This window comes from Tupaia chinensis, unplaced genomic scaffold (genome assembly GCF_000334495.1).
Source record: "Tupaia chinensis unplaced genomic scaffold, TupChi_1.0 Scaffold000180_1, whole genome shotgun sequence".
NCBI lineage: Eukaryota > Metazoa > Chordata > Mammalia > Scandentia > Tupaiidae > Tupaia > Tupaia belangeri.
Genome location: NW_006159655.1, coordinates 3,764,556 through 3,785,821, shown reverse-complemented (window position 1 = coordinate 3,785,821; position 21,266 = coordinate 3,764,556). Strand labels below are relative to the sequence as shown.

At 39.0% G+C, this 21,266-nt stretch overlaps 1 protein-coding gene across 1 annotated transcript in view; it reads left to right on the top strand.

Annotated features, from left to right (window-relative positions):
- Positions 1-1,593: 1,593 nt before the first annotated feature.
- The window catches only part of EPB41L3 (erythrocyte membrane protein band 4.1 like 3), a 116,283-nt gene continuing 96,610 nt past the window's right edge, over positions 1,594-21,266 (top strand). The window contains 3 exon segments of the mRNA XM_027771051.1: positions 1,594-1,612; positions 14,810-15,003; positions 20,004-20,201. Of these exon segments, the coding sequence (XP_027626852.1) occupies positions 14,821-15,003; positions 20,004-20,201 (381 nt within the window). The 5' untranslated portion in view covers positions 1,594-1,612; positions 14,810-14,820.

The window sequence follows — 21,266 nt, the reverse complement described above, 5'->3', positions numbered from 1 at the left end:
AGTGACAAAGACCCACTCACAAGATGGGTCCCCATTTCCTTCATTTTGAACCATTTTCCCTACATCCCAGCTATTCCATCCTTGTGGTCCTTTGTCCACACCAAGCTCATAAGCCCTTAGGGCCTGGGCAGTGGTCTTCCCAACTCCAACACATTCATATGGCAGATCCTCGGTACTGAATGTTGTTTAAACACCCACTCCTTGAAGAAGCCTTCTCTTACCACCCATTCTAAAGCAGCCATCTACCTGTTTAATGGATTATTTCATAACATCTATCTCTAGCTGACATTTTAAATTTCCTTTTCTCCTTCAATTAGAATGTAGCCTCCAGTAGAGCAGAGACCTTGTTCATCTTTATCTGCTGTATCCCGAAGCCTCAGAACAGCTGTTTAGGAAATGTTTGTTGAAGGAATGTATTAATGAATGAAACAATGATGTAGCTAATATCGCTAAATTTAACTGATAAGTTTTTAACCCAAAGCAAAGAAGCCTTGTAGTGTGTGCAGCCAAGTCGTGTCATTGCTGAATATACACTTTCTTTTAAAATAGCAAAACAAACTCTCAGATTCTTAGCCCTCCTTTCGTGACCCTCTGGAGTTCAGGGATTCTAGCCCTGGGAACTTCCTTGCTTTGAACAGAGTATTCAGAGTGCAAAGGTCCTAAAACAGAATTTGAACTGGTTCTCCTTGTACTCCCTCTAGAGACATGTTTTTAAGTAGTTCTGTCCTTCAAGAGCCTGTCTCCCAGTAGTCCTGGCTTTGACCTCTACAGAAATCTTCCAACAACACAGGCCCTTTCCTCTAGTGGGGGAGCCACGTTGGTTATTGAAATTTACTGGGGACCTTATGGGAACAACCAAAGATTTCCTACATTTTAAAAGTATAAGACACTTTTTACCCTGGTATTTGGCACCAGTTGCATATAGAAATAAGAACATAAGATAGATGGTAGATACATACATAGTTACCATATTAAACGTCATTTGTTAATTTTTCTGCTCACACCCAGAACTGTACATTTTTTAAAAGAAAAACTAAAAAATAATAAAAATTAACCAAATTTCCCCAGAATATTAAGCCAACTGGGAGTGTTTTCCCCAACTTTTTCAAATTATCTGAGCAAAGTATTGCTTCAGTAAACTAAATAAAATCTTCACAGACTCAGATAGCAGAGGACTTTGGCTTGGCCCATGCAATAGTGGGAGAAACTAGCCTTCTTACTAAATTGTTGAGGATTACCAGTCTCAGAAGCTATATTGCCTGGGGCCTGATTAGTATATTAAGTTAGTGTCTCTCTTTCCTTAGAGAACAAAATTTCATTCGATTTCTTATGCTGTTGATACAGCAGTGTCTCTGGTTCTCAAGAATCCCCAAATTTTGGGATTTTAGAACAGAAAGGGGATCTAAATTCCATAGAGGTCATAGAGCATGTGCCAGAGATGGTCCCAGAACCCAGTATCTCCTGTCTGGTTTAAGCCTCTCTTGACTATCACCATGTCAGGCCATCATAGTGTACTTTTGTTTATCCCTGATTTTCCTTTCATCCTGTTGAAATAGTTTGTGACTTTCATTGTGTCTAAAGTTAAAACTACTCATTTATCTTGGAAATGAAGGTTAGTGATATTTTTTGCCATCCAGGAACTATTATTTCCCATGGAAACCCTCTATGCTCCCACAGCCTTGTTGAAAGTCCTCTTCCCTGAGCTTAGTTTGCAGACCCTGGGCACTGCGATTGGTTTACTTCTTAGAGTAACCTGTCATGATGCACATTCCATGACACCCAGGAATATGGCCTTATTTATTTACATGTTTTGTCTTGTTATCTAAATGTTAAATTCCCAAACTGAATTGTAGATGTGCAGCATTGTTAAGAAATCTTTGTCTTATACTGATGGATCTTGGTAATCTTTTACAGATTTGCAATATCATTGTGAATATAATGTTTAAATTGCTATGTCTTCATAACTATTCCAACTTCTTGTATAAGTGAAACTCAGTTAACTCTATAGATGCTGGCATATTGACTCATAAGATTCAAACAGTATGGTCAGAAAGTTTATCTGAAAAAAGAATTAACCCTGATGTTGGTCACACATAGTATCTTAACTCTTTACTAAAGATATAATGACCAGCACAAAATTATAGCATTTTGTATTTTGAGAAATAACTAGTCCAAACCCTGTGTGGTTTACTAGTTTGGTCTAATTTTGAGCCAAAACAATGGAGAGGTCCACTGCACCTTTTCCAATGTCCGTCACCATTCTAACTGCACAGTGATTCTGTGTAAGGAAAGGAAGTCTCCTTGATGAGTGTCTGATGGCCCTGCAGGACCTGACCTCTGCCTGGCTTGCTCTCATCACCTCTCCTCAGTCACTCCACCCACAGCAGACCACATACCCGTGTACAAGTAAATACATGTAGTCTTTACTGTTCTTTGGCTTTTGCTTGCTTAAGAACCTCTACCTAGAATTGTATTGTATCTTTTTTCAATCTTTCTTTAAATACAACTCGAGAGGTGAAATTGCCAAGCATGAATTAAATTGGAATTGAGAGTAAGGAGAGAAATGACGTTCTAACCACAGCATGAGCAGCCAGCTGGTCAGATGGAGTCCCACCTGCTGAAATGAGGAAGACTGACATCGAGCAGTCTAAGGGAGGGTGTGTAGGGTGGTGAATGTTAAGGGCTTACATGAAGAAACATTCAGTTTTAGGTGCCTCTAAGATATTGGGGTAGAGAAATGAGAAACAGTTGTATATATGGACATTAAGCTTAGAGAGAGGTCACAAATTAAAGGACCCATATTTTAAATTTGTGATTGTATTTGAAAATGAAGTCAATATGCTCTCCAGGAAAAGTTTTGACAAAGGAGGCTGATTTGTCAAGAACTGTAAGATTTCAAAATAGATTATGAGGAGGCTGGATGGTGGAGCCCTGCAAAGTTGACCAACATGGGAAGGTTCCATATTCATATCCAGAGATTTCCTGAGAATGCCAGGAATGCATGTGTCCATGATCTGGGGCTAGCTGAGACTGGGGTGGGGAGTGGTGGATCATGGCATCATGACCCTTTGGGGGTGTTGTCTCTGTCTCTCTCTGGCTTATAGATGAAACACATCAATGGAATTAAAAAAGAAAGAAAGAAAGAAAGAAAGAAAGAAAGAAAGAAAGAAAGAAAGAAAGAAAGAAAGAAAGAAAGAAAAAGAAAAGAAAGAAAGAAGAGAAAAGAAAGAAAGAAAAGAAATAGAGGGACAGCCAGTGGCATGGTAGATAAGACAGCTGAATCCCAAATGACCAACTGTGCAGTTTGAGTCCTGGACCTAGTAGCTTGAGAAACACCAGGAATATGTGCTTGTATGCCCCAAATACTGAGAGGAAAATGGAAAAGAAGGAATTGTGTTCCCTGCCCCTGGTGGGATGCTTTCCACTCCACCATCTCCCTTCTCACCCCCATCTGTCTCTAGCCAGATTGTATACACTTTATGACAAAAATTGAATGGGGGGTATAGAATAAGAGAGATGGGATATGAAGAGACAAATAGAAAATACCCTGAAAGGTAGAAGGACAATCAGGAGGGTATCAAACACATGGCGAATTGAAAGACAAGAATAGGTGTCATGTAGGATTTATTGGCTCATAGAGAAGTCATTGGTAACCTTAGCAAAGTTTACTAGAATAATGGGGTGCTACTCTGAAGAGTAAAGCAGAAGGAGGACCTGATGACAGCATAAAATTATTTTCAGAAGCTTGACTCTGAAGGAAAGTAAATACATAAAACCATACTGGGCTAGGGTAGGGAGATAAAACTGGGATTATGGAAAGGGGGAAAGAGCAGGTTGTTTTGGCTTCTTCTATGTGTATTTTTAAAATTTTTATTTATTTTACTTTTTACTTATTTTTAGATTTTTGACATAGGACACATGTGCTTGCTGGAGAAAGGGAGAGTGAAAGAGAGAGAGAGAAAGTAAAAAAGCACCCCCTGTGGGATATGGCCCATTGCCATACCACACTGTGGTCCCATCTCCACTTTGCTCTCAGGATGGCACACATGCACAGCACTCAGGGTGTTTTTCAAGTCACCGGTTTCACTACCATGCCATCTTTTTTTTAAGGTTGATGATACTAGGGCTTTTCTAAAAATACAAATAGGAAGAATGAAGTAGAAAAGACAGGAGGTATTTCTGTCTTCTGGTTTGTTAATTGATGGTTTTTAGTAGACTTGCAGATAATAATCAGTTGTTAGAAATACTTATGCTGAGAACAGCAGATGACAGTATGGACTCTCTCATGGCTGACTGTGGTTTGAGTCCTGGATCCAGTGACTTGAAAATCACGCCATGCACGTGTGCATGCATGCCCAAGATCCCAGGAGGAGAACGAAGAAGGGATTGAGGTGCGGCCAGCCCCTCGGGGGTGATTTCTCACTTTCTCTCTCTCTGTCTCTCTGACTAGTGAACACACCCTATGATAAAAACTAAAAACAAATATAAAAAAATGTTGATTGTTGGTTTAAAATTTGTCTATTGTAGCCCTGCATCCCTGTAGGAAGGTAAATGGTATGAAGTGCTTTTCTTTTAGGAAATGCTTTGTTATTTCTTAGGAATCCTGTCTTACCCATAAATGACAGAAATTTATATTAATTATTTTCCTTCACTAAATATGTGGTTTGTGTCTTTTAATAAAATACTGCTGAATTTTCGTATCAGCAAGCGTTTTAGCAATCATTTAGTTAGGAGATGGAGATTTTAGTGATGTCACTTCTAAAAGTAGAAAGGATGAAGATAAATGGCCTTTTCTTCCTTCTATGGAATAATATATTAGAACTGTAAAGGAATGAAACCTGAAATGCATGACAATGACCTTCTCTCTGTACGTGAATTCAATTGGGAATTTTGAACATTTCCTTTACAGCTGCAAAATGCATCCTTTGTTATCATTTCTTTTGGTAGTCATTTAATAAATATATCCCTGAGAGAGGCATATTGAAATACAATTTACATTTCTTTTTTTCTTTTTTAAGGGAGATTTTTGTTATAGGGTAGGTGTGCTTGCCAGAGAGACAGAGAGAGACAGAGAGACAGAAAGCAAGAAATCACCCCCCAGGGGAGATGGCCATGCCACAATCCCTTCTCCTCCATTCTCCTCTCAGGACTTTGGGCATGCATACACACTCACCCAGCATGGGTTTTAAGCTGCCTGGTCCAGGACTCACACCGTGGTTGACTACATGGGAATCCAGTGATGTAACCATTGTGCTATCTACTGATCCTCAATTTACATTTCTTTAAGAAATAAAGGATTCTGGCTTGCCCAGTGTTGCAGTGGTTAAATGCTGTGGTTAGGAAGCCAGATCCAACATGGATGTAGCCAGTTTGAGTCTTGGCCTCTGTAGTTTGAAAAACACCCTGGGTCAGCAGGTGGCATGGAGGTTGAGGCGCTGGATTCCCATGTGGTCAACTCCTACTCTGGTCCTATATCAGAAAATCGCACAGAGCACATGTATGTACATACCTAGAATCCCAAGAGGAAAGGGGAGAAGAAGGGATTGTGGCATGGTCATCCCTTCTGAAGGATGATTTCTCACTTTCTCTGTTTCTGTCTCTGTCTCTGTCTCTCTTTCTCTCTCTGGCAAGCACCCATGTCCCATAGCAAAAACAAAACAAAGCAAAACAAAACAAAAACTAAAAAAGGAAAAGAAAAACACTCTGGGTACATATAAATACTCAGAATTCTGATGGGATTGCGAGTTGGAGGAAAAAAGATTGCAGTATATCTAGGCCACATTAAGGGGTACTTTCTTTCTCTCTTTCTCATATGCACATGCACTCTGGCATTTAACAACAACAACAAAAAGTCTTCTCTTGACATCAGCCTAGCACACTTGTGAATGTCATCACTACAGCTTTTAGGATTTTGAGTTTCTAGAAACCCAAGCCTTTCAGCCTAAGCAAAATACAATTACTAACAAAAATCAGGTGTTTAGAGAGATTCCTATTCTAGCATATATTTGACAACTTTTTGAAACTAAAAATTTAGAGTACATTGATATGAGAGTTATGTACTGTATCTATATTAATATTAGAAGATTTATGTTTAAGAAGTAGTTAGAAGGCCAGTCCTCTGGCCTACTGGTTAAGGGAGCCAGATTCCACATAGTTGACCATGGCTTGAATCACAGCCCCAGTGGCTTAAAAACATGTTTAATGCATGTGGATGCATGCTCAAGATCCTGACGGAGTAGAGAAATAGAGAAGGAATTATGGCATGGCCATGCCCCATTGGGGAGGGAGTGCTTTCCCCTTTTTCCTTCATCTCTCTCTCTCTCTCTAGTGAGTGCACATGCCTAATGGCAATTAAAATATATATATATTTAGAAGGTTGAAAGTTTATGAAAGAGGTATCAGACTTGTTGGCTTAAATGGAAAGATCTGGAAGTTTCTGCAATCCCCTCGCTTCCATCCCTCGTACCTATCTCACTTTATTCATCCGTGAGGAACCTTAGTCATATTAATTTCTAGTTTGAGTTCCTCCTTTTATAGGAAAGGAAGCAAGAGACTAAAACAATTATTTACCCAACATGATATATAACAGTGTATTTGCTAACTATTATTTTCAGGCACTGTGTCTATAAAGATTATATATGGATTTTTAAAGTAAAATGAATGGACACATTTAAGTTTTGCAATAAATTCTAGTCCTTATTTCTATAATAAGTTTTGACATTTGATTATTAAGTTATAGTTACGATTTGCTGAGTCACTCACAATAATAGCAGCAGAAAATCCTAAGTATTATATTCATAAAAAAACAGCAAGAACATAGTGATGATATCCAAAACCGTTTTAATAAGAAGAAAATCCAGGGGACCAGCAGTTAGCGTAATGGCTATGTCGCTGGACTCCCATGTAGTTGACTACGGTTTGAGTCCCAGACACGGTGTCTTAAACTCACGCGGGGTGCGTGTGTGTGCATGCCCAAGATCCCGAGAGGAGAATGGAGGAGAAGGAATTGTGGCATAGCCATCCCCCCAGGGGGTGATTTCTTGCTTTCTGTCTCTTTGTCTCTCTCTGTCTTTTTGGCGAGCGCATGCGCCCTATAGCAAAAACCTCTCCATAAATAAATAAATAAATAAGAAGAAAAGGATTTGTATGTGAGAATTGTCTTGCCATAGGTAAAATTGAGCATCTTTTTAAAAATGTTATTTCTAGTAGTCAGTTATACTTTAGTTTTTCTATTCATGAATTAGTAACTCTGGTTGTCTTGTATAGAGATTCTGTAAACCACCTAAACCTTTTCTTTTTGAGTCTTTGGGAAGTCTTTATTCTACTGATAAGAGGATTAGACTGAATAGACCAGTATTATTCCTTTTATTTTTGTATGGTCTTAAGTTTTGAAACTTTTAACAGAATATTGTTTGCTTTTATTTGTTTTCCTCATAACCACACTGATTTTGTTATTTTTAAAATTTTGTTTATTTTATGACTTCTAATTTCTTACATATTTTTTTGGATACTGTTTGGTTTTTCAAAACATGCATACACTATGTGATAATCAAATCAAGAATATTAACATATTCATCATCTTCAGCAAAGAACATTATGTTGTATATCTTCAATATTCATTCTATTAGATTCTCTTTTTTTTCTGATAGATATGTATTAGATTGGCAGTGCTTTATTTTTTTTAAATTTGTTGTGCTGGTCCACCATGCTGTAACCTATTTGCCTTATTTATACCCTCACCCATTCTCCACCCTCCTCTTCCCTTCCTCTGTCTCCAGTATCCCCTGTTACTCTACTCCTGTGCTTTCAGTTCCTTCAGTTTCTGTAGAGTGTGTGGACCTTCTATTTGATATGTGTTAAGCAGTGAAATACAACCTTTGTCTTTGGCTTATTTCATTTAGTATCAATATTATACCTTCTAGACTCATCCACTTTATATGGAGTGACACTTTGTTCCTTATAGCAGATTACTATTCCATTGTGTAAGGAAGAGCTATTATACTTTTAAATATACGTAAATGATAATTAGGTTGATTTGCAGTTTTCTTATTCATAAAATAGTTCTTGAAATACTATGTTATAGGTACTGTGCTGGTAGTGGGTATATTGGTGTGTAAACGGACATGATTCCCACCCTTGAACATACTGGAGGGAGGTGGAGGAGAGGAGAATGATTATAAAATTTGATAATTATAGGAAAGAAAGAATAAGGCACAGCAAGAATAACTGTAATCAGAAAAAGCCATTCTCAACCAACATTTGAGGGGGCGTCTGCCACTGAAGAAAAGAGAGCAAAGAATGTTCTCAGAAGAGGGAACAGTGTGTCTCAAGACCTTGAGACAGAAAACTTTGATGTGGTTTAGAAACTAAAAGGAGAGCATTGTTTTGGATCATTGTGGGGTAGAAGGATAGGCAATGGCAGAGGGATAGGTAATGGCCGCCAGATAGGGAATTGGGATTTGGGCATGTCCTTGATAATTATGAGTTTAGGTTTTACCTAAAGTACATTGGAAACTATGAAAGGGTTTTTATCAGAGAGTAATATGACTGGATTTATATTTTATGCAGATTAGAATAGACAGAGGTAAGTAAGCAAGAACAGAGGCAGGAAAAATCAGCTGGAGGCTATAGAAGCAGTTGAAGAAAAATGATGGTGGTTCATTCAGTGGCAGGGCACAATGCCAGATACATTTGGGAAATAGAACCAACAAAGCTTTCTGTTGTGTATTAGATAAGGAAGGTAAAGGGGTAAAATGTTAGGGGTAACTTGTAGAATTCTGGCATGAAGGAGCATTGCCATTTATTGAAATAAAGAAGATGAGGGAGAATAGGAGCAGGTTTGGGAGAGAAAAAACAGGCTAGGAGGCATCAGTGGGGAATGGCAAGTGGACAGTCAGATCAAAGTTTACTTTTAGGAAGTGTTTAAAGCCCTTGGAAAAGATGTCATAAGCTGGGAAGAACATTTTTAAAGAAGGCGAAGAGGGTCTATAATTGGGTAAGACTTGACCATATTTAGAGATTGGATAGAGGAGCCATTGTAAAATAGAATGAGAAGGTGAAGCCGAGAGAGGGCAAGTAGAAGAGTGCAGTGTGTTCTGACTCCCAGGAAGAGGGAAGCATGTTGACAAGGAAAGAGGTATCACGTGAGTTTGGGGGCAAATAGACAAGAGTAGATAGGAGCAGATAATCTATGACATTGGGCCAAAGAGCCACCCCAGTTGAGTGGATGGGGTTGGATTATTCTGTACCCCATGCTGGATGTATTTGCCATAATTTGGCTTCAAAGCTGTCTCTCAAAAATAAAATTGGTGAAGAGATGGGCTAGGAAAAGAGTTTGACCCAAGCAAAGGAAGGAGTAGGGTTAAGAAAACAGTGGTCAGGAGTGCTTCAGAGAAAAGAAGAAGAGAGGAAGTAGAAGACGAAGGGTTAACACTATTTTTGTATTTGAGACATTCAGTCATAGTGGAAAGCAGAGAAATATGGTAGTAAGTGATGGGAGAAATGAGATCAAGGGAAACTCCTTTGCTTTTTTGGACCCACTAAGAGCATCGCCTATCCGTTGTTAGATTTCAGTGTGTAGCATATGTATTGGATTGAGTGTAAGTTAGGGTAGTGAAGTTCAAAGAAGGCAAAAGTTTATTTCTACCTCCTCATTTATCAATCCAGAGCAGATGGACTGTGTGTGCAAGGTCATCCAAAGACCCAGCCTAGAAGAAGGTCATCCAAAGACCCAGGCTGGAGGAAGCAGCTCTGAGATTCTCTTGAATGTGGTACATCTGTGACTGGGTCTAAGATGCCCATGACCATTGTTGTTTTCTGGTCAATGAGAAATGGAAAGAAATCTAGGGCAAGTGGCTTTGTGTTTATCAAGATGACTTAACCCCGAGCATGTTTTTTGGTTGTTTCTTTCAGTCTCCTGGGTCCAGACTTTATCTCCTGGCCATATCACACCATAGTTGTGAACTATGAGTACCAGCCGAACTTGAAAGTTCAGTTACTAATGGAAAATGGAGAAAATGGATTCAGGGGAGAGTCTATTTCTGCTGTATACTCTGAGCTCCTTGGAGTCTGGAGGGTGGTTACAACACGTTAATGTCTGTTTCTAAATCATGAGCAGTGCTTGGTTTGTATTTGGTAGTCAGTGTTTGGTGAGTTGAATTATTACACTAGTCTTCTCCCTTCCCAAGGCAGAATTCCATTTTATGTTCTGAATTCCACAATGCCACCGCTTTTCCTTCTCGTTTATTTTCTCTCTACATTCTTACCACTTTCCAGGACAAGTATCCAAAGGAGAATTAGTTTACTTTTAAGATTTGCTTGAAAATATAAAGTATATTGTAAGAAGAAGGAAAAAAACTTGCTCATTTCTTTGGATCACTGTCTTTCTCTGTGTTTGCTTTTGGTGTTTACATATGCTTAGGGCATCTGAGCACATGCTAAGTTGATAGGTCTTTTAGTCAAAGTAAAGAATATCTAGTGTTGGCATCAGCAGGTGATATGATGATTAAGGTCCTGGACCCCCACATGGCTGACTGTGGTTTGAGTCTCGGACCTGGCAGCTTTCTTTCTCACTCTTCCTCTCTCTCTCTCTCTCTCTCTCTCATGAGTACATGTATCCTAAAGCAGATGTGAAAAATAATGATAATAAAATTAAATAATTCTAAAAAAAAAGAATATCTAGTGCTTATGAAAAGTATCCCTAAATAGGAAGTGCAAGTAAAGCATTCAGTTTATAACATAGATTGCCATTTTTAATGTTCCCTACTTCTACAAATGATTAAACATACTCTAACATGTATTGCGAAGATAGGAACTAAATGGTGGTTTTACTACAGAGTTACTAGTGTTATTAATTTTTCACATAATTCCATATTATACTAATGAGTATATCATTTGCTTAAAGTATTACACCAGCCCTTTGTCCATATATTTTTTTGTCCATATTTTTACCATAATATTAGGAATAAGAAGGGGAATTTTGTGACAATCCAGGTTATTTTTATTTTAGATACCCCACATACTTAAGCTAAGAAATTGCATAAAATGATATGGTGTTTACATGGTTTAGCAGCTCTCTTGCTCCTTAGAGTAAAAATCTGCTATAGAACACAGTGGTATATCTTAGAAGGGAGAAGGATCGGCAGGAAATGAGTTCTCTAAGTACGGTTATGTTCAGTTTCCTCATTTGGCGCATGTGGAAATGGAGGTACAAAATACTCCAGTATCTTGACTAGTAAACTGTTAGGGATGGTGGTTATATTTGAGGTCGTTTTTAAAAAGTATGTACCAGCAAATTATTGCATATTAAGATGAATTTTTTTGTGTTCCTTGTGGTATGAGACAGATTCATCTTTCAATACCCAAGGGAAATAGGAGGAAGCCAGGAAGCTGATTGGGACAGTTGACTTGAGAGGGAGCTGGGGGGATGCTGCCTGGCTACCTGAACAGCCACTGGCCAGTGCTTGTCCCGTTTGGGAAATAGAACCAACAAAGCTTTCTGTTGTGTATTAGATAAAGAAGGTAAAGGGGTAAAATGTTAGGGGTAACTTGTAGAATTCTGGCATGAAGGAGCATTGCCATTTATTGAAATAAAGAAGATGAGGGAGAATAGGAGCAGGTTTGGGAGAGAAAAAACAGGCTAGGAGGCATCAGTGGGGAATGGCAAGTGGACAGTCAGATCAAAGTTTACTTTTAGGAAGTGTTTAAAGCCCTTGGAAAAGATGTCATAAGCTGGGAAGAACATTTTTAAAGAAGGCGAAGAGGGTCTATAATTGGGTAAGACTTGACCATATTTAGAGATTGGATAGAGGAGCCATTGTAAAATAGAATGAGAAGGTGAAGCCGAGAGAGGGCAAGTAGAAGAGTGCAGTGTGTTCTGACTCCCAGGAAGAGGGAAGCATGTTGACAAGGAAAGAGGTATCACGTGAGTTTGGGGGCAAATAGACAAGAGTAGATAGGAGCAGATAATCTATGACATTGGGCCAAAGAGCCACCCCAGTTGAGTGGATGGGGTTGGATTATTCTGTACCCCATGCTGGATGTATTTGCCATAATTTGGCTTCAAAGCTGTCTCTCAAAAATAAAATTGGTGAAGAGATGGGCTAGGAAAAGAGTTTGACCCAAGCAAAGGAAGGAGTAGGGTTAAGAAAACAGTGGTCAGGAGTGCTTCAGAGAAAAGAAGAAGAGAGGAAGTAGAAGACGAAGGGTTAACACTATTTTTGTATTTGAGACATTCAGTCATAGTGGAAAGCAGAGAAATATGGTAGTAAGTGATGGGAGAAATGAGATCAAGGGAAACTCCTTTGCTTTTTTGGACCCACTAAGAGCATCGCCTATCCGTTGTTAGATTTCAGTGTGTAGCATATGTATTGGATTGAGTGTAAGTTAGGGTAGTGAAGTTCAAAGAAGGCAAAAGTTTATTTCTACCTCCTCATTTATCAATCCAGAGCAGATGGACTGTGTGTGCAAGGTCATCCAAAGACCCAGCCTAGAAGAAGGTCATCCAAAGACCCAGGCTGGAGGAAGCAGCTCTGAGATTCTCTTGAATGTGGTACATCTGTGACTGGGTCTAAGATGCCCATGACCATTGTTGTTTTCTGGTCAATGAGAAATGGAAAGAAATCTAGGGCAAGTGGCTTTGTGTTTATCAAGATGACTTAACCCCGAGCATGTTTTTTGGTTGTTTCTTTCAGTCTCCTGGGTCCAGACTTTATCTCCTGGCCATATCACACCATAGTTGTGAACTATGAGTACCAGCCGAACTTGAAAGTTCAGTTACTAATGGAAAATGGAGAAAATGGATTCAGGGGAGAGTCTATTTCTGCTGTATACTCTGAGCTCCTTGGAGTCTGGAGGGTGGTTACAACACGTTAATGTCTGTTTCTAAATCATGAGCAGTGCTTGGTTTGTATTTGGTAGTCAGTGTTTGGTGAGTTGAATTATTACACTAGTCTTCTCCCTTCCCAAGGCAGAATTCCATTTTATGTTCTGAATTCCACAATGCCACCGCTTTTCCTTCTCGTTTATTTTCTCTCTACATTCTTACCACTTTCCAGGACAAGTATCCAAAGGAGAATTAGTTTACTTTTAAGATTTGCTTGAAAATATAAAGTATATTGTAAGAAGAAGGAAAAAAACTTGCTCATTTCTTTGGATCACTGTCTTTCTCTGTGTTTGCTTTTGGTGTTTACATATGCTTAGGGCATCTGAGCACATGCTAAGTTGATAGGTCTTTTAGTCAAAGTAAAGAATATCTAGTGTTGGCATCAGCAGGTGATATGATGATTAAGGTCCTGGACCCCCACATGGCTGACTGTGGTTTGAGTCTCGGACCTGGCAGCTTTCTTTCTCACTCTTCCTCTCTCTCTCTCTCTCTCTCTCTCATGAGTACATGTATCCTAAAGCAGATGTGAAAAATAATGATAATAAAATTAAATAATTCTAAAAAAAAAGAATATCTAGTGCTTATGAAAAGTATCCCTAAATAGGAAGTGCAAGTAAAGCATTCAGTTTATAACATAGATTGCCATTTTTAATGTTCCCTACTTCTACAAATGATTAAACATACTCTAACATGTATTGCGAAGATAGGAACTAAATGGTGGTTTTACTACAGAGTTACTAGTGTTATTAATTTTTCACATAATTCCATATTATACTAATGAGTATATCATTTGCTTAAAGTATTACACCAGCCCTTTGTCCATATATTTTTTTGTCCATATTTTTACCATAATATTAGGAATAAGAAGGGGAATTTTGTGACAATCCAGGTTATTTTTATTTTAGATACCCCACATACTTAAGCTAAGAAATTGCATAAAATGATATGGTGTTTACATGGTTTAGCAGCTCTCTTGCTCCTTAGAGTAAAAATCTGCTATAGAACACAGTGGTATATCTTAGAAGGGAGAAGGATCGGCAGGAAATGAGTTCTCTAAGTACGGTTATGTTCAGTTTCCTCATTTGGCGCATGTGGAAATGGAGGTACAAAATACTCCAGTATCTTGACTAGTAAACTGTTAGGGATGGTGGTTATATTTGAGGTCGTTTTTAAAAAGTATGTACCAGCAAATTATTGCATATTAAGATGAATTTTTTTGTGTTCCTTGTGGTATGAGACAGATTCATCTTTCAATACCCAAGGGAAATAGGAGGAAGCCAGGAAGCTGATTGGGACAGTTGACTTGAGAGGGAGCTGGGGGGATGCTGCCTGGCTACCTGAACAGCCACTGGCCAGTGCTTGTCCAGTGTGGAGCAGATTCCATGTCCTTGAAGAAGCCTCTGTTGCTGCATTTGTGGTTACTAGTTTAGAAGAAGTAGGAGAAATCAAATGGGAAAGGCATTTGTTCCTAGAAGAATCCATAAATGCAAGGGTTGGGAGGACCCCATCTGTGTAGAAATTGGAAGCAAAATGTCTGCTTCCTTTCGATCATCCTTCCCAAGGATAAATATATATTGAGCAAATTCATTTTCCTGAAATGAAATGTTTAATTGTTGAATTAATATGACATTTCTTTTGTGTCATTCTATCTATGGCAAAAAATCAAATGGGGTAAAACTGTGATCATGACAGAAAGCAATTGATTCCTAGTTCAATGTCCACCTCGAACCACTCATGGGCACTCGCCCATGTACATTGGACAAGTCATCCATTCAGCATGTGGCACAGGACTGGGTTTTGGTTGTGAGCTCCTTTCCCTCTCTCCTCATGGTTCTCCTTCGCCTTTCAGGGTTAGCCTCCAAGTAGTCTTGCCCAGTGAAGGTAACTGCACCGAGTGACGGCCATCTTCCCCTTTTTTGCTTACAGAACAATCAACCATGACGACCGAATCTGGATCAGACTCGGAATCCAAGCCAGACCAGGAAGCCGAGCCCCAAGAAGCTGCGGGGCCGCAGGGGCGTGCAGGGGCACAGCCCGGGCCAGAGCCACCGAGCGGCAGCGAGGAGCAGGCCCTGGAACAGTTCGCAGCAGCGGCACACAGCACCCCGGTGCGGAGGGAGGTGAGCCCCGCCAGCCCCCCGCACCTCACTGTCACCTGCCAGGAAACCGGTTGGAGACTGCTGAGCTCTGCCAGAGTGGCTTCACTTTGGTCTCTTAGCACTAGAGGCAACTCTGAGGGGCCATCTGCTCTGCCCTTTTGGGCCCAGGCAGATGAAAATGCAAGCCTTTTTAAGGCTGAGTGAGGACCATTCCACAGCCTTGCCTGGTAACCCCTTCAGTTAGTTAACATGCTTGAACACACTCTGAAATCTGGACTGGAGGTTATTGATCACAGCTGGATTTAGAGGAAGACTAGACCGCCAGCCGACAGCCTTAACGATGCTTGTGGTCAGTTTTTATTTTAAGCTTAAGTACGGGTTGGGGCCACTTTGATTTTTCCTGGACATGACTCTGACCCTGGCTACTCTTTCTTTCCCCTGTATTTATCCACATTATCAATTATGTTTCCTATATACATTAGTATTATCATGAATAGTGTTTCATACAGTCCCAGTCACAGTGGCACACATTACTGAGATGCTGTGCCCTGTAGGTTGAAACTACATTGGCGGTCTGAGTTCAAATCCCCAATCCAGTTAAGGCCCAGTACCGTGACATGTACTGTAATCCTAGTGACTGGGGAGGTTAAAGTGGGAGGATTGCCAGCTTGAGGCTAGCCTGGGCAACATAGCCAGACTTTGTCTAAAGAAACAGCTGGATGTGGTGTGGTATGTATAGTACCGAGGCAAGAGGATCACAGAATAGCAAGACCCTGTTTGAAAAAAATAATAATACCAAAATATAAGGTATCCCTTATACCTGGGCCTTGAATGAATCCATGTTTAACTTTCTTTTGTCTCAAAATTTAAAACTTAGAATCATATTTTAAAGAGCTGACTTGTATTTGGTAAAGAAATCTGGAGTCCCTACTAGTGGCTGACCTTTCATAGGTCAGACGTGTATGTGTCAAGCTATGAGTTCTAAGATGTGGAGAAGGGACATGACATCATCATTTTAGTGAAAATCTTTAGAAGTTACAACACAATATTGGAACATGAAACTGTATGTGTACAGCCAGATTGTTTTATTTCTTTTCCCCTGGCATTTGCAAATTCTTCTCTTATACTGTAAAAATACATGCTTTATCTGATCTGAGAGGCTTTATGTTGGAGAATTTGAAAGTACCTTCCCAGATTAGTAAATAAAACTGAAGGAGCAGTTGTCTTAGTTTTCTTTTACTTTTCTTTTTTCTATTTGTGGAGAAGTGATTTGGATTATGTTTATTTTTGTTTGATCGTTTGTTTTGTTATATTTAATCCTGAAAAGGTTTAACGTACGACATTATTTGGCATGTTCTCCGTTCTTTCCCTCTAATGAGGAAATTCTGAACTGAAATGACATGCAAATGGGAAATAATTATAGAAAAAGATGAGTATCCACGCCCAGACATGAATAAATCTGCTTTATTTATCTGCTCTGTCAGATGTTTGATATAAAATAGGAGAAATGATTCTAAGCCACTAGAGACCATTATAGGCAAAATGACCAGTACAAAGGGCAAAGACCAACACTGCATCCTGTCTCCTCCACCATTTACTGTACTAGCTCTGAGAACTCAGTCAAGTCTTCTGGCCTCAGCTTGTTTACCTACAAAATGAAGATTTCAAAATAGATCATTTCTATGGTTCTTGCACAAAATGCTTTGATTCAAACTAGGAAGCCAGTTAATTTGGAGGTAGAATGAAGAACATTCTAATATACAGTAATGACTAAACATAGCTTTGGCAGGATTTGAATTCCAGTTCACTAGTTTTATGATCTCACGAAATGTTCAAAGGTTCCCTGTGCCCCTCTCTCCTCATCTGCACACGTGGGTAATAATACCAATGTCACAGAGATGCTGTGAAGATGAAACTGGGGCTTTGCTGAAATGGCTGATACCAATATCTGTAAATTATAATGCATCGTACATCTATGATTAGCATTTCACTTGAGATACTTGGTCTGTTCATGTAAAGTTGTTAAAGAAGTTTGTTTAAAAACATGTAATTAGATAATTCATAGATTGAATTCTGAAATTTCTTTCATGTCATTTTATAATCATCCGTGGCAAAAATCGAATAGAATTAAAACCTGTGATCATGACAGATCGACTTTGATTCATAGTTAAATGTCCTTCTCAAAATCTCAAATCATTCCTGGGCACCCACTGCTATGGGTGTCTTAGTCATAGGTTCATCTTTCAAATGTTCCCAGAAACAAGATCTGTCCTTTGTGTGTATGTGTGTGTGTTTTGTCCTGGTTTATTTTCATTTATTTATTTCTTCCGTGAGAGGGTGACAGAGAGACAGTCACCTCCAGCAGAGTCCTCGCCACAGTCTAGCCCCAATGTCAGGTGTCCTGAACCAACATGCATGCACACTGGCCAGGATGCTTAGACAGGTTCCAGGACACAGACTCAAGATCTTTCCATGTCAGTCCAGTTGCATTACCACTGCACCATTACCTGGCCTCACAACCTATCTTTGAATGATGGTGGTTTAAGTTACCTCTGGAGATGCCATTTTAGTAACCCCAAAAGTTATTTATATACAGATTTTTTTCATTTTATTGGGTCATTGGAAAACTCATGACGTATTTTGCTATGCAAAAAATGTATCATGACTTTACTGATAACCCAACAGTAGGAAAAAATAAAATTTTATCTTCCCAATGCATGGAAAAAGTTGATTCTAAACAAAATGTGAATAGAAATGTACTTCTATGACCTGGTCTTTAATGAGGTGAAATATATATTAAATGTGCAAATGTCTTGTGTAAATTACAAGGCAGTTAATGAATATGTGTTGTGGTGGTTGATATGCAATTCCAAGATTACTAAACTTCTTAACCTGCTTCAAGGCCAAAATTAATGACGGTTTCATGCCTCTCTTGCACTTTTTACTTAAATGCTTTGATATGGAAACATTCATGGTCAAAACAGTAGGGCCAGAGTTGCCATAGTGGTTTTCTTTAGTTTATTTATTCGAGTTATCTGAAGCTTGCCTTCTTCTCTATTTTGGCCTGTGAAATTAGCTATTTAATTTTTTTTTTTATCTTTGGAGAGGTTTTTTTCTTGCCAGAAAGACACAGAGAGAAGGCGAGAAATCACCCCCCAGAGGGGATAGCCACACTGCAATCTGTTCTCCTCCATTCTCCCCTCAGGATCTTGGGCACACATGCGCATGCACCCAGCGTGAGTTTAAGCCACCGGGTCCAGGACTCAAACTGCTGTCGACTACATGAGAGTCCAGTGACACAGCCATTATGCCAACTGCTGGTCCCAGGTTATTTAATTTTTTTTTTGTAGGTTTGATTTTATAAGCTCAGCAGATTGGTCTCTTTCTATTCTTAAGACTGTCCCAAGATTTGTCCTGCTTTCTGGGCAAGGTAGTGGAGGAAGAGACTATATTGGTAATCTTCTGGGAGGAAAATAAGATAGGAAATGCAGAAAAAAGCTGAACTCTATACCTAAAATTCTGACTAAAATCACAAAAATAATGTGATTATACTGGAGTGTTGTGAAATTATAGGATATAAACCATCAATATTGTCTTTACTCTTGAGCCCACATACTTTTAACACCAGGCTGATATTATGAGGGGACTTCAAAAATTTTGTGGAAAAAATAGACACAGATCAAGTTTATTTGGATACAAAAATCACCTGTGAAATCTATGGGTAATGTTTTAATGAACTTTTTGAAGACCCTTCTCCAACCCAATTGCCCATATTATGAAAGGAAATTTCATGCTTATTTCAAACAGCCTACACTTTCTTTGGACTGTCAGTGCATATCTGCAGATGAGTGTAAATTGATAGACTGGCCCAAGGATTGAATTTTCACTGTGACCTTTGGTGGACACTTAATAGATAGGAGAAGGGTGTAGAAAGTCGAGCTGAAGGAACCTGATGGTGGTGCTGTGATGCCCTGCACAGTGGGCCCAAATGGAAGGATTGCTAGCTTGCATGTAAGGACCTCTCTGAGTACCCCAGACACGTGTGCCTGTGAACCAGGCTGGCTGGGACTGGAGCTGGATCACAGTGTCAAAACTCATTCTGGGATACTCTATCTTTCCCTGTCTCTGCATCTCTGCTGTCTCTCTCATTCATAGAATAAATAAATAAAACCGAAAGAAAGAAAGAAAAGAGAAGAAAAGAAGAAGAAAAGAAAAGAAAAGAAATGAAAAGAAAAGAAAGAAAAAAGTAGCCAGAAAGTAGTACATATAGGAATTTCCCTAGGGATTGGTTCCAGGGAGAATTTTATGGTTTCATAGGCTGTCCTCTACAGTTTAGAATCTGGCCTACACCTGTCTCGGGTGATTTGAAAGCATATTAAAACGTTTGGACAGATTTGATCTGTTCTTATACCAAGTCATTACAATGAAGAGAAACAGAGTTAAGAGATTACTTTGTAATGAATTTTGGTACTGTTGACTTCATTGAATTGACTGAGAACTAAGTCAAATATTTTAACACTTGAAAAATTACGGAAAAGGTTAATACTTGAATCTCTAGACTTTAAAATGTATAAGATACCTTGTATATAGATGGATGGGGCACTTCTAACAAGTCATGAGTATGGAAGAATCAAGTGAATTAAGAAAAGAGAGTAGTACATAAAGTAAAATCTAGGTGATTTGTTTTTAGGAGCCTGTGCTATTTGACGCCATTTTAAAAAGTTAAGAGTCTTTTTTTCTTTTCTTCTTTGCTTAGTGAAATGTTGATGACATTTGGTAACTTAGTGCTTCTAAATTAAGTCCTGGAGTCAAACTGAAATAAGGTCCTAGAAATACAATTAGATGGCAAAAGCTATTAGGTGAAACTTAGTATTATGAATGTCTGTATATGTACATTTCTTCCTTAATATCCTAACCTAGACATCGCTCATCCTCTAGGTAGAAGGAAAGCAGCCTATGTCCAAAGTGTTGTGCTATTGTCTGAGCAATGCAATATTTATTTTCATTGTTTGCCTTCACAGGTCACTGACAAGGAAAGGGAGTTTGCTGCTGGAGTTGCAAAACAGCTCGAATATCAGCAATTGGAAGAAGATAAACTTTCTCAGAAATCATCCAGTAGTAAACTATCTCGGTCTCCATTAAAGATAGTCAAAAAGCCTAAAAGCATGCAGTGCAAAGTGATACTTCTGGATGGATCAGAATATACCTGTGATGTGGAAGTAAGTGTGTATTTTAAAACTTTTTTTGTCTTAGATATTGAGGGTTGGGGAGAGTTGGTATAAACTATACAAAATGCCTCTTTGTTTTTCTAGAACTCTGGAAAACTACTCAGACCCAGTGTCTAAGTACAAAATCATTTCAGAGTCCCTAAAAGCAGATCAAATTACTAAAAATATGTAGTGTCCCAAAATGTTACAGTTGAAAGTAAAATGTGATCTTATATTGAAAGAAATGAAAGGAAGAAAGAGAAAGAAAGAAAGAAAGAAAAGAGTTTTTTAACATTTGGAGTCTTTAAAAATCAACTTTTCAGGCCAGCCAGTGGCATGTTGGTTACAGTGGTTGGAGCTCACATGGCTGCCTATGCGGTTTGAGTCCCAGAACTTGCAGCTTGAAAAACATGCTAGGTGTGTGCCCAGCATCATGAAAGGAGGGAAACAAGGGAGAAATAGGGGGAAAGGATTGTGGCATGACCATTCCTCATAGAAGAAGGTGTTCTCTCACTTCCGCCACCATTTCTCCCCTCCCCACCTCTCGTGAGCATACATACCCTCTGATAATTTTTTTAAATCGACCTTTCTTTTATAATCTGGTTGAGGTATTATTTAAGTGGATTTTACCTTTTCTATTTGAATAATACATGGCTAAGTCACTTGTTACTCAGTAAATCATAAAAATTCTGTGTGAAGAGGTGGTAGAATAAATTGAAATGTCTGTGTTCTTTTGTTGCTCAGAGAATGAGTAATGTTTAAAATGTACATCATAGTGGGCATTGAACGTGATTATAAAAGGGTTTAATACGCTTTGTTCTTTTTTGTAAGGAAAACTAACATGGGGAGGTGAAATGACTTTGCAGAGTTGCTTAGGGAGATCAAGTTACTGCATGAGGACAACACGTCCTGTTGGTAGCTCTGGAGATGGATGGTGGTTGAATTGTCTTGAGTGTCGTGGGGAATCCATGCTGGGCATGAACTCAAGCTATAGGAACAGGTGTGGGTATGCACCAGGAAAGAGCAGCTTGCTCATTTAGCAAGGCGGTTCAATTTGAGGTTTAACATCCTATTCAA